Source organism: Mesoplodon mirus (assembly GCF_964341445.2).
Source record: "Mesoplodon mirus genome assembly, chromosome: 15".
NCBI classification, from domain to species: domain Eukaryota; kingdom Metazoa; phylum Chordata; class Mammalia; order Artiodactyla; family Ziphiidae; genus Mesoplodon; species Mesoplodon mirus.
In genome coordinates, this window is record NC_138991.1 from 43,703,388 (window position 1) to 43,716,939 (window position 13,552).

The 13,552-nt window shown below is 52.0% G+C and overlaps 1 protein-coding gene and 1 long non-coding RNA gene across 4 annotated transcripts; one reads left to right on the forward strand and one right to left on the reverse strand.

Moving 5' to 3' along the window:
* Nucleotides 1-3,166: 3,166 nt before the first annotated feature.
* Nucleotides 3,167-8,205, reverse strand: CDIPT (CDP-diacylglycerol--inositol 3-phosphatidyltransferase). The gene is made up of 6 exons (XM_082600662.1): nucleotides 7,766-8,205; nucleotides 7,532-7,666; nucleotides 6,639-6,792; nucleotides 6,119-6,200; nucleotides 5,451-5,532; nucleotides 3,167-5,331 (listed from the first exon to the last, which is right to left on the reverse strand). The coding sequence occupies exons 1-6, from the start codon at nucleotides 7,806-7,808 to the stop codon at nucleotides 5,186-5,188; spliced, it is 642 nt and encodes a 213-aa protein (XP_082456788.1). The 5' UTR covers nucleotides 7,809-8,205; the 3' UTR covers nucleotides 3,167-5,185.
* Nucleotides 8,206-8,646: 441 nt separating this feature from the next.
* LOC309791673 lies at nucleotides 8,647-11,108 on the forward strand. Of its 3 annotated transcripts, none has more exons than XR_014291536.1 (4): nucleotides 8,647-8,790; nucleotides 9,138-9,337; nucleotides 9,643-9,785; nucleotides 10,829-11,108. It is a non-coding gene; the product is annotated as an uncharacterized lncRNA (long non-coding RNA). The 3 variants fall into 3 exon arrangements; XR_014291537.1 differs by having other exon boundaries at nucleotides 9,244-9,337; XR_014291538.1 differs by lacking the exon at nucleotides 8,647-8,790 and having other exon boundaries at nucleotides 9,006-9,337.
* The last annotated feature ends 2,444 nt before the right edge of the window (nucleotides 11,109-13,552 follow it).

Genomic DNA, 13,552 nt, shown 5'->3' on the forward strand with positions numbered 1-13,552 from the left:
AGAAACCAGACTTGACAGACTACACAATTTTGCCTAGATCTGCCCCTACATGGAGCAGCCAGGAATAACTTAAGACCACATAAGGGCTGAGTTTTGAGTGGTGGCAGATCCCCGCTGACATCCCACTGAGGATGTTTGATTGTCCCCCTGTATTCCAAACCAGATGTCTTTGGATGGCCATCTCCTTTCTCTCACCCTGGGGTGGCCAGAGGGGAAGCTGGATTAGATGTAGGGGGGCAATAGGGTAAAGGTTTAAAAAATTATATTCCATGACTGATTGCCTAAGATTATGTATGAGAAGTGATCCTAAGTAATGAGAGCTAAAAAAATAAAAATGAATCAACTATACTTCAATTAAAAAAACCCCCTCCCTCCCTCCTCGCCTCTTCCCCACCCCACGATACTCAGTGGAAAAAGCCCCATCCCGACTTGAACCAGCTACTGCCCCCTCCGCCCTCCCTGGCCAGCTGCGTGTTCCTGGAGGAAGAACACCCCACCTACTGACTGATCTCATTTGAAACTCACGGCAACAAATCTCGAGAGACCTAAGGGCTTCTGACTCTGCTTGTCTAGCTTGCGTGAGATCCCCTTCAGAACAGCTGTTCACACCCCCTCTCCTCTCCACCTCCCACACCCCTGCCCACTTTCTCTCACCTCTGAGAAAGTAGAAGCACATGGGGCAGGAAGGCCCTTTCCAGCATCACATGTAACAAACGACCCCATCTGGACTCTGTCCTCCCTCCTCTTCCCCCTGAGGCCGTGTCCCGCCGACCCCAGCTCGCCCCCTTTTCCTCAGGTCCTCAGAGTCACTCCTCCGTCCCCACCTCCTTTCTCTCCTGCACCGTCTGCTTCTCCCCTCTCCAGGATCGGTGTCGCCAGCATATAAACGTGCTCTGCTCCCTCCCACGGAGAACCGCCTCTCTCAGCCCTACATTCCCTCCAGCTGCCACATGTCCTCCTTCACGGCCAAAGTCCTCAGTTTCCATGCCTCACCTCTCATTATCTCCTCAAACCACTCCAGTTAGCTTCTGGCTCCACCCCTTGCTTCATGGAAATGGCTCTGTTCGGCATCACCAGTGATGTCCTTGTTGCTAAACCAAGCAGTTAGGTCCTCTCGTTCAGCCTCTCCCATCATTCAGCACAGCTGGCCACCCCTCTTCCACCCCAGGCTCCCGTGACCTAGCCTGCTGCACTTTTCTATCCACCTCCCTGGCTGTGTCTCAGTTCCCTTGGCCAGCTCTACTTTCTCTGCTCAGCCGCTAAATATGAGTCACTCTGAGCCTTGGTTTTTTTCGGCCATGCTGTGCGGCTTGTGAGATCTTAGTTCCTTGACCAGGGATTGAACTCAGGCCCTCAGCAGTGAAAGTGCAGAGTCCTAACCACTGGACTGCCGGGGAATTCCCAGAGCCTTGTTCTCTTACTCAGCTACATTCTTGGCCAGTCTCATGGCTTTATATTCAAAAATCCATTTCTCCATCCCTGATCTCACCCCTGAGCTCTAAGCTCATTTCCAATTGATGACTTGATGTCTCCACATAGATCTCCAATGGCCATTGGGCTTGGCCACATATATGACCTATTCAGGCCAATGAAATCCAAGAGGGAGTGACATCACCATCCTTCTTCCTTGTCCATGTTAACCAGCAATATTCCAGTACTGGCCTGGGTCCCAGAGAAAAATGTCCAAGCAGAGCCACAGTTGACCTGCAATAGACATGCAGCAGGTGGGAGAAATGTTTACTGTATTAAGTAATAGATTTGGCAGGGGAGCGGAGGGGGGGGGGTGTTACCACAGCATAATCTAGCCTATCCTGACTACATGTACCTCATAAAGTTGTGAAATCCAATAAGGTAATAGAAGCTTTTTGCATGAAGACAGGTTTTCACTGTCTCCCCAGCACTTATTATAGAGTGGGGGAGACAAGATATACCTCTGTGGTTGGAAAACAGGCCTTGCTGGAAATACAGTGGAGTTCCAGCTCACACCGGAGCCCAATTCTCAGTCAGTCCCTTGGTACCACATTTATCCTTGAAGTTCCCTTAAATTGCCCATTAAATACAGAATGGTGTGATCTGTGATGAAGAACAACACAGGCTGTTTTCCTCCAGCCCTGGAGCAAATGGCTTTTCTTTGGTTGAATACCAAATAAATTGATTTGTTGAAGTACGCCTTGTATAAGAAAAATTTGTCTTTAAACAGCAAAACCACACTCTGTATGGTAAGACGCTGCCTACCAAATCTATCTGCTCTTCCTCCTAGTCCCACAGCTAATCTCTTTCCCAACCTCCCCTGCATGTAGATGTGGCCACGTGACTTGAGTTGCAGCCAATGGAACGGGAGTGGCGGTAGCACGTGCCAATTCCCTGCCTTCCCATAAACCAGCCTCGTGCAGTCCTCCAGGTGCACCTCTGCCTGCATGAGATGAAGGCAAGCAGGGTGCTCTTGGAAGCTTTGTGTTGAAAATCACAGAACTGTAAGTCAGGAGGAGCCTGAGTCCCTGAATCTCTGCTTCAGGAGCTCCCGGTCAGGAGCTCTTGATTAGGCTTTAACATGAGTTAAAAATAACCTATCTTGGGACTTCCCTGGTGGCACAGTGGTTAAGAATCCGCCTGGCAATGCAGGGGACACGGGTTTGAGCCCTGGTCCCGGAAGATCCCACATGCCGTGGAGCAACTAAGCCCGTGCGCCACAACTACTGAGTTTGTGCTCTACAGCCCACAAGCCACAACTACTGAGCCCGCGCGCCTAGAGCCCATGCTCCGCAACAAGAGAAGCCACGGCAATGAGAAACCCACGCACTGCAACGAAGAGTAGCCCCCAGCTCGCTGCAACTAGAGAAAAGCCCGCGTGCAGTAAAATAATTAATTAAAAAAAAAAGATATTGTTACCTATATTCCTTGAGGAACCAGGACCCTGCCCCAAGGCTGCACTATTGTCTCTTGACATCTCCTCCCTTGTTTCCCCATTCCCTCCCTTCTCTGATTAGCAACTGTTTGAACCTGCCCTTTGGAACTCAGGGAAGTTCAGGGAGGCTGAATGAAGCCTATTTCCTACAAACAAGAAACAGGAGACACAGAAAGGATTTGTACCTGGGAGCCCCACAGGGTCCTGCTGGGTTTCATTAGCGGACCAGCCAATATATAAAATGAATTTTAAAATACAGAATACGCGTAGACGTGAAGAATTTATTTAGACACAGAATCAGTGAGTAGCAGTGGTTGCCTCTGGGGAGAACTGGGAGCTTAAAGTGGCAGGAGACTTCGTCATCCTTTTGTAATGTGTGCAATTTACTATTTTGACATGTGAATAATTTGCCGATTATTTTGAAAGATTCCTTCAGCACCTCTGTGTGGCCCTCAGGGTGAAGTCCAAAAGCCCTCCTGGGTTCCTCAGACTGCCGCAGGCTTCCACCCCACCTCTCTTCAGCTCTCCAGCCACCAACCCCCAGTGCTCGGTGTTCCAGCACATCAATCGCTTCCATTTGGCAACTGCTCAGGGCGCTCTCTGGCCTCCCGGCTCCCTCAGCTGAGAATCAATCCTCTCCTCTGCATTAACCCTTCCCGCCCCAATTACTACTACCAGATTTCTACTTAAGACACCCAAAGCACTACAGCACATTCTAACCCTATCCCCCAACAAGCACCTCCCTAACTGCATCATCTCCTTTCTGGCTATACTGTGGCCTCCTTTCCACTGAATCCCCTGGGCCTAGAGCAGTTGAGGCTCAATACACATCTTTTCTCAGCTTGTGGGATTTTAGTTCCCTGAGCAGGGATCAAACCTGTGCCCCCTGCAGTAGAAGCGTGGAGCCCTAACCAATGGACTGCCAGGGAAGTCCCTCAATACACATCTGATAAATTTCAGCCCTCTCAGACATGAGGCCCTCTTGGCTAAATGATTACAAGGACAAAATAAGTAATATCTGCAAAGAAGCCCCAGCACAGGGTCTGGCATATATGGTAGGCTCAATGCAGTCTTAAAAAGAAAGCTGGTGCCAGACAGCTTTCTGCTCAGATAGCAGGGATAGCTGCCAGGGACAGATGCCTGGGACAATGTCTCCTATGATAAGTACCCAAAAAACTGTTTAAGAGGGAACAGTGATTCTCAGTGTAACTGGGAAGAATAATCAATCAGCTGGAGTTTATTAAAACTTCAGACTTCTAGGCCCATCCCTAGAATTTCCAACTCTGAAGGTCTGGCACAGGGTCCAAGAAGCTGAATTTTCAAGAAATATCCCACAGGTGGTCTAAGGACCACACTCTGAGAAACCAACCGATCTATTTGTGAGTATTTAAGCCGCTACGATATGTCAGGTCAAGGTTAAGCTTCTTTGTAGGGATAGAGAAAGAACAAGAGTCTGTGCCCTCGTGGAGTTTACATTTTAGTGAGGGTAGAAAATATCAGGTACACAAGTAAAGGTAGATAGCCAGTGACGGTGTTGTAAAGAAAATAAAGCAGGTGGGCAGAGGACATGGAATACGCTTGGGTGGCAGGGAGGGGATCTCTCTGAGGTCACTGAGGAATGACAGGAAGGAGCCAGCCAGTAAAATACTGCGGGCAAAGTATCCAGATGGATCATCATTTTCCCCCAAGCTCCCCTCGACCCAGGCCCTGGTCCAAGACTATCTCAAAGGAAACCAAGTCCAGAACAGTGATGTTCCCGCCTTTATAATCAAGGCTTTCAGAGCCAGGACAGAGATTGCAATGGGGATCTCGACAGCACCTTCTCTCTGGGCCATGGTACCCACAGGCTTCCTCTATCTAGCCAGGGGCAGAGGTCTGAACCCCTGCCTTTTGGGAAACCTGGCCCCTACCCCACCTCCCTTACTCAAGTGTCCCTAAGGTCTCAGCCAAGCCAGATCCCAGGGCTGAGCCAGCGGGTGTGACTATGCCCGATCCTCAGACAGCTCTCTTGGGGCCCCGGGAGCACTGCCCGTGTGGGTGGGGCCTCCTGAGCATCCTTCCTGATTTGAAGTCCAGGTCCCTGGAGATCACAGGGGTGGGACTCGTCCCCAGGATTACAGAGAACATGACATCACCAAAGAGGCTGGTCCCCCTTCCCAGCAGGTTGGACGACACATTGGGAAGACGTGAGCCTGGGACCTCCTAGGAGGGACAGGGGTGCCGCGTGGCACAGTGAGACTCCCAGGGCAGGTGGGCAGCCAGGGGCTGGAGGTTCCAGGATCACTTCTTCTTGGCACGATCTGCTGCGTCCAGGGCAGCCATATTGCGGGCGGCTGTGATCAGGTGGATGACACTGATGAGGGACTTGAGCAAGGCGATAGGGGCTGTGATCCAGAGGCCCATTCGGAAAAGACCTACAGAGCCAACTGTGGGAAGGGAGCAAGGGCGATACAGAGAAAACAGGATGTGGGTGAGGGAGGGGCCTTCGACTCCCCGGGCAGGCCCAACCCCCTCCCATCCTCCTGCCCAGCCCCTCATCTCCTACCTAAAGGTCCCTCGGAGAAACTGAACAGGTAGAGGAGGCAGTAGAAGAGCTCATTTCCAGCACACAGGGTAAACAGAGCGGGCTGCACAGACAGCAAAAAGGCTGCTTAAGCAAGAGGGTAGGGTAGTGCCCCCGATCCCCCAACTAGGGGCCGGGGGGCCAGGAACTGTACTGCAGAAAGAGGGGTGCAGGGCGGTACGGGTAGGGTGTGGGTGGGCATAGGGGGAACAGGGCAGATCAGGGAACCTACCCAAGGCCCTTCACCCTCCCCTTCTGCACGGAGCTGTGGGCAGCACTCACCGCACCACAAGGTTACAAACCAACAGGAAGATATTTTTACAGGGCTGCCCCCTTGAAGCCCTGGGCCTTACCTGGAGGTGTTACACCCTCGAGCCCACCCGGGGTAAAGACTACACTCCTTCTCACGGCCTAAGGCCTTTTGAGAGCTGGTTCTGCACACCTCTCTGGCTTCTTCCTCCCTCCCTCTCCCCTCAAGCCACTCAGTTCCTTCTCCCTGGGTGCACCTGGGCCTCAGGCCCACTTGCTTTCTCCAGCAATTCACAGGGCTCAGCCCAGGAGCCCTTCCCACCAATCCCACCCTGGGCCCAGGGCTCAGCCCAGGACTTGCCCGTAAGCTAAGTGAATAGGGAGGGGCAGCAAATGCTCACTCTGGAGGTGTAGTAGATGCGAAGCACTGGATTTCCAGACAGGTCAATCATCTTGTGACTTTCACTGCCTCGGACCACAGAACTTGGGGAGAAAGTAGGCGGAATCCATGAGCTTTCACTACTACGAATGCCCACCTAATCCACATTTCAACCCACACAAAGTAGGTACTGGGATTGCCTCTGTTGAACAGAGGAGGGACTGGGGCACAGCTGAGGACCACTGTCTTGCCCGAAGTCACACTACCTAGCTGGGTAGCTGGGGGAAGAATCAGGATTCAAAAGCCCCATGCCCCTTCCCAAGGGATGTTAACTCTTTGGAATCCTCAGAAGGGTTTTAGGGATTACTTAATCCAACTGTAAAACAGGACTGTCGCTAATTCAGAGATTTGCCCAGGGTCCTTCAACAAAGCAAAGCTAAAAAGGAGACCTCCCAAGAAGCCTGAAGACACCTCCCATATGGTCTCACCCCTCCCCACCGTAGTGTCTTCTTCAACCAGTCAACACCCCCAGAATCACTGACCTGTGGAGGTGCAGCCAGTGGCTGGCAACATCCAAGCTCATGCTGAGCTGGAAAAGAAGGGTGGCGCGAGGGTAGAGCAGGGCCAGGTTGACCAACAGACACATTGTGGAGCACCGGTCTGTCAGCATGTCCAGCATGGCCCCAAATCGGGTTCCTAAAAAATGGCAACTATTAGGTGGACGGGGGCTGTAAGGGGGCAACGGATCTGTGACAGAGGCCATATTTAGTGTATCACTCTGATGCAGAGTCTAAGAGAGAAAAGGCCCACAATCCACTGCCTGGGGAGGAAAGCAGACTGCTATCGTTGGAATACGAAGGTCAAAGGTCAAGGGTCACCATACCATAAAACAAAGAAGCATGGCAGTGTAGAGAAAACAGTGTAGAAGGGAGTGAGGAAGCACTACAACTCATCAATCCCAGAACCAAGGACCCAGGTCTCAAGACAAGGAGACCTGAAGTCTTAGGGAAGTCTTAGAGGTGGGTCTGAAGAACAGATTAAAAAATTAATCATCTCTCCAGAAACCATCTCCCTTCCCTCTCCATCCTCCCTCTAAACATGCTTTCTGGAATCCTTATGGCTTGTGCCTGGCATACAGTAGATGCCCCCAAAACACCTGTTGAATGGATTTTTATTCAGAGAGGCCTCCAGCACTTGCACTGCCATGCCGGGTCTTGGTATCTCACACCCCTCGCTATCCATGAGTTCTTCTCCACAGCGAGCTTAAATCCCTTCTGCTACAAAATCAGCCATTCTGTTCTGCTTTCTACAGAGATGGGAATGACAGAGCCTTCTGATTCCCGAGTACCCGCCCACCCTGAGGTCCTGAGGAAGCAGGAAAAGGGGGCTGAGGGTTGTTGGGTCTCAAGGCTGGCTGAGAAAAGGTGTCTGTCACCTTGATTAAGGACTCGAGCAGCGTGTCCATCGAAAGCGTCCAGAAGTCCGCTGAGCAGGTAGAAGGAGGAGGCCGTGAGAGGGCAGCAGGGCATGAAGTAAAAAGAAATGATGGCGAAGACAATCCGGGCATAACCTTGGGATTGAGACGGCGGGGGGAGACAGGGCAGGATCAGGGAGCCTGCCCAAGGCCCCTAGCCCTCCCGTTCGGCCCGGAGCCGCGGGTAGCACTCACCGATGAGGTTAGGCACAAACAGGAAGATATTTTCGCCTGGCATCGCGGAGGTCCCTTGGCCGCCCTGGGCCTTATCTGGAGGTGCCAGCTCTCTCCCAGCCCCGGCGGAAGGCTCACCCTCCAGCCCGGCTCATCGGCCGCGCCCACTGCGCGCAGGTCCCCGCTGCCCCAGCCGGGTCCCAGATGTTAAAGCTCTTTGCCTGCCGTAACATGGGCCGACACAGCTGTGCGCGGGGCACAGAGGGCGCGCACACCACGCCCTTCCTCTGGGCAGACGCTGGCCTCCGCCTGCCCCGCCGGCGCTCGTGCCTCCAGCTGCGGCCTCTGTTCCTCCAGCTACTCTTCAGCGTTCGTCCTTGAAAAATTGGAGAAAGGAAGAAGAGGCTTAAGAAATGGCTGCGTCCCCTTTAAGACCTGCCCTCTTCCTTTTCCTTTTCTTCCTTCCGCCTCTTTCCATCGGTTCGTACCAAAGTACAGAGGGAGGAGAGGGGGCAAAGAACCACCAACGCTGAGCAAAGGAAGGAACTTAAAAGGAGAGGTCAGAAGAGAAGGAGGCCTAGGTAAAATGTCTCTACTTTCCTTTCTGCGGAGGATATGACTCCTGAAGACAAAGATAAGGAAAAAAGATCCCGCCCTCCCGATTCTTTGCACCCCCGAGAGGCCAGGTTATTTGGCACAGCCCACACTTTTTCTTCCCCACCCCCTTTCTCCGCCCCCATTTTCTCTCGCAGGCTCCACGCCAAGAGATGACAGCCAGGGAGGTTGCAGGGCGGCCTCGGGTGGGGTTGCTTCTCGCGTGCCCCTAGTGGTGGGAGGGTTAGGTGCCAGGCTCCACCCTACGTGATCTTCCCAAGTTTCTCAAGGCCACTGGCGCGGGGGTCACTGCCCCCAAGGAGGGACCTAAAGGGGGTGGAGGAGAGGCCGGAGGAGCGAATGCGACAAGCTGGGAAAATGCCCTCCCAGCTTTGGTTCTAGAATCCCTAGTCTCCTGGCAATGGTGCTGCTGAACCTCCGCAGACGCCAAGGTTTTTATAGCAACGGGTAGCGGCGCCAATCCGGGTTCCCCTCTTTCCAACCTTCCTCCCCAGCTCCCAAATCCCCCGGCCCCCGGCCCATAAAAGGGCTCCTTAGACCTCCCCGCCTCCCCTCCTGCCGAGTAGCCCAAGATTTCGACCCATTTGCCAGGTCGGGGGCGGCAAGTGGGCTGCCTTGTCTTGGGAAGGGTCTTGGGTGGGGAGAAGGGAAGAGAGGCCCCTGCTGGGCGAAGTGAGGGGGGCGGGAGGCGGGTGTTGTGGGAGTCCCACCTCCTCCCTTCCCCAGAAAGATTTAAGGCAACGATTTCTTTTCTTTTCTTTTTTTTTCTTTTTTTCAGAGAGAGAACTGACACAGTTCTCCAAGGCCGCGGGGAATGGTGGTGTGTTGGGTTTGGGAGAAGTGGGCTGGTTTCGCAGCCTAACCTGAGCTTCCACTGTCCCCAGGGGGATGGCATCCACTGCTACCAGGAATGTGGAGAAAAGGGGCAGCGGGCAATCCCAAGCTACAGCCTCTGCAGCCTCCTTGGGTGAAGGTCCGGTGAGCATTGGAGAGGAGTTCTTGGGGTGGGGGTGAGGTGAAGTGGAGAGCTCCTAGGCTTAGGGCACTGAGACCGCCAGCCTGGAAACTCTAGCCTCAGCCCTGAGCCCAGAGCCCCCAGCACTAGGCCCCTGAGGTCCCCAAAGGCTGCCCTCCACTTCCAGGACCTTCCAGGCCAAATTGCAAGACCCAGCCGTCCAATACCAGACTCCTTAGACCCAGAGCCTGCAGCCTGGGAGCCTCCAGACCCAGGACTCCCATATAGGAACTCCCAGGCTGAGCCCCTCTGACTTTCCCTTTTCCAGAAGGTTTCCCATTCTGAGGAATTCCTGACACAGATCAGCACAGAACTCACTGACAAGGCCTTGTTTGTCGCTGCCTACCACATGAATCCTGTGCCCATCAAGGAAAAACAGACACAAGACCAAGGGACTCATATCCCAACACGGTGAACCCCACGCCAGGACCCTTGTGTCCAGAGACCCTCCGATACCCCTAGTTCCAGTCCCTGCTGCCAGTCATGCCAGCCTTCTCATTCTTCCTGGGGCATGGCAGGAACACTCCTGCCTTTGGACAGATGATGTGTGAGGGGCCCCTGGGAATTCCAGGTGGAAATGCTCTGTAGACAGTTGGAAATATGGCTTCAGAACTCAGTGACAAGGTCTGGGCTGGTGATAGAGATCTGATCTAGGAGGAAGCTGGCAGTTGAAGGGTGTGCAGTTGCCCTGGTGGGGGGTGGGGTGGGGGGATGGAGCGTTGTGCAGAGTGAGAAAGATAAGGGGCGCTGAGGATGGAGCCTTGGAGAACCTCTCCAAGTAAGGGGTTGGCAGAGGAGGAGAGAGGGGTTCATGAAGAAGGTAGAGAAGGAACTGACAGCAATGTTTATTTTATTTTTTTTAAATGACTTTTAAAATTTTATTTATTTATTTATTTATTTTTGGCTGTGTTGGGTGTTCGTTGCTGCACGCGGGCTTTCTCCAGTTGCGGCGAGAAGGGGCTACTCTTCATTGTGGTGTGTGGACTTCTCATTACGGTGGCTTCTCTTGTTGCGGAGCACGGGCTCTAGGCGCGCGGGCTTCAGTAGTTGTAGCACGCGGGCTCAGTAGTTGCAGCTCGCAGGCTCTAGAGTGCAGGCTCAGTAGTTGTGGCGCACAGGCTTAGTTGCTCCGCGGCATGTGGGATCTTCCCGGACCAGGCCTCAAACCTGTGTCCCCTGCATTGGCAGGCGGTTTCTCAACCAGTGCACCACCAGGGAAGTCTCAGCAAATGTTTATTAGGTGTCTGTTATGAATAGGGAATGATGGGTAGATTTGTGGATGGATGGATGGATGGAAAGAGAATGGTGGGTGGATGGATGGATGGATAGGTGGGGAATGGTGGATGGATAAATAGATGGATGGGGGATAGGGGTTGGATGGATAGGTGAAGGATGGAAAGATAAAAAGACATGAACCTTGAATCTAAAGTCAAAAGACTCTTATTCTTTTCTAGGGAGCTCTGCCTAGCAACTTGACATCTGGAGGATGATCCCAACTCTGGTGCCGCTCTTGGCCTCTCGTGCCCTCCCCCTGCTCTGTTCCTCTAGAACATGCATCAAAGCTCCTCTTTCACAACTCATTCAACAGTTCGGTTTTGGGGTGATTCCTGGTCATGAGCAACATCACCCCTGAAGCCTCCAAAGGGTTCTGGAACCATCACACACCTCTCCACCCTCAGCTAGCAAGGACACCACCAGAAATCAAAAACTTTAATAAAGTGACAGAGATCCTTCCCTCCTCTCAGGCTGGGCAGTGCTCTCTGTGGGGTGATGTGGGAGGAGTGCCCCTCCCCCCTTTTGCCAGATATGTGGGCATATTATTTTATTTATTTATTTATTTCCTATTCCTTTTTTAAAAAAAATCATCTTTATTGGAGTACAATTGTTTTACAATGTTCCTATTCCTTTTTTTTTTTAACATCTATTGGAGTATAATTGCTTTACAATGGTGTGTTAGTTTCTTGGGCATATTATTGGAATGGCTTTTTTTTCTTTTTGAGTGATTTTTCTTTTTTAATTTTTTTTTTTTTCGCAGCACCACATGGCATGTGGGATCTTACTTCCCAGACCAGGGATCAAACCGGCACCCCCTGCAATGGAAACGTGGAGTCTTAAACACTGGACCATCAGGGAATTCCCCTGGAATGGCTTTTTTTTTTTTAATTAATTAATTTATTTATTTATTTATTTATCTACTTATGGCTGCGTTGGGTCTTCATTGCTGCGCGCTGGCTTTCTCTAGTTGTGGAGAGCGGGGGCTACTCTTCGTTGTGGTGTGCAGGCTTCGCATTGCGGTGGCTTCTCTTGTTGTGGAGCACGGGCTCTAGGCGCACGGGCTTCAGTAGTTGTGGCACGCAGGCTCTAGGGCACAGGCTCAGTAGTTGTAGCGCACGGGCTTATTGTTCAACGGCATATGGGATCTTCCTGGACCAGGGCTCGAACCCATGTCCCCTGCATTGGCAGGTGGATTCTTAACCACTGTGCCACCAGGGAAGCCTGTGGAATGGCTTTAATTCAGGCAGATATCAACCTATTATCCATCAACCTGTTGGCAGAGATGAGTTCATGGGTCCAGACCCAGCCTCCCAGCCAAACTCCAGCACCTTAAGGTGCCTGTGGCATCTGAGAAGGTCCACCTTTGCCTCTGAGGAGCCCCTCCGGCCACCAGTGTCAGTGTTGAGGTCTCCCCTCCACGTTTTGGAGCCACACGGCTATGGAACACATCATGCCTGTTACTAACCAGAAGGCAGTGCAGTAGGCTTTGTGACGTTTGCATTTAAATCCCAGTCTGGCCACTTATTGGAGCCTCCTAAGGAAGTCAGTTCACATCTCCCAGCCTCTCTTTCCTTATCTGAAAAATGGGAATAATTGTCCCTGTCTCACAAGGGCCTTGTGAGAGTTAAAAACATAATGCATACAAAGTGCTCATCACAATGCCTGGCACAGAATAAATGCCAAAAAAACTTAGGCTATTCTCAAGGTCAGTTTGCCTCGTGTTCTAAAATCTAATCCTCTTTTGAGTGTCCTAAAAATGTTTCATTATATTTAATTATAAAATTTTAATTAAGGAAAATTCAGTTGATTTGGAGAAAGACTTTAAGACAAACAGGCTGAGGCTTCCCTGGTGGCACAGTGGTTAAGAATCCGCCTGCCAATGCAGGGGACACGGGTTCGAGCCCTGGTCCGGGAAGATCCCACATGCTGCAGAGCACCTAAGCCCGTGCGCTACAACTACTGAGCCTGCACTCTAGAGCCCTCGAGCCACAACTACTGAGTCCGCGTGCCACGATTACTGAAGCCTGCGCTCGTAGAGCCCATGCTCTGCAACAAGAGAAGCCACTGCAATGAGAGGCCCAAGCACCTCAACGAAGAGTAGCCCCCGCTTGCCACAACTAGAGAGAGCCTGCACGCAGCAAGGAGGACCCAATGCAGAAAAAAGAAAAGAAAAAAAAAAAGACAAACAGGCTGTAAATTCCCTATAACGTTCAAAAGTAAAGTAGAAAAAAAGGACACCCGTGGGAAACCAAACAAGCTCATTGTTTATGAAAAGCTGCAAATCTAATACTTGGTAGACACATAACAGCAGATATGCTTAAAATGCCAAAAAGGACTTCCCTGATGGCGCAGTGGTTAAGAATCTGCCTGCCAATGCAGAGGACATGGGTTCGAGCCCTGGTCCAGGAAGATTCCACGTGCCGCAGAGCAGCTAAGCCCGTGCGCCACAACTACGGAAGCCCGCGCTCTAGAGCCCGTGCTCCACAACAAGAGAAGCCACCGCAATGAGAAGCCCGCGCACCAAACAAAGAGTAGCCGCTGCTCGCCACAACTAGAGAAAAGCCCACGCGTAGCAACGAAGACCCAATGCAGCCAAAAATAAATAAATGCCAAAAAGATTGGGGGAAAAAAATGGTACACTTGGATGGGTACAAGATTTCTCAAAAGGGGGTTGACTTTTAGGTCAACTGGTCATGAAACAAATTGAGCGCTGTTTGTCACCTGCCAAACAGTGAAGGAGGAGAGGCAGCTACTGTCATTTATCACCCAGGTAGAAGAGCCTGGAAACGCCAAGCCCTGTGGAGAGACTGCTGAGGCCAGGAGTGGGCCCAGCTGCTCCTCCAGAGGCTGAGCCCAAAGTCAGGCTTTTTGACCCCAGGCCAGCCCCTTCAACACTGCCCTGT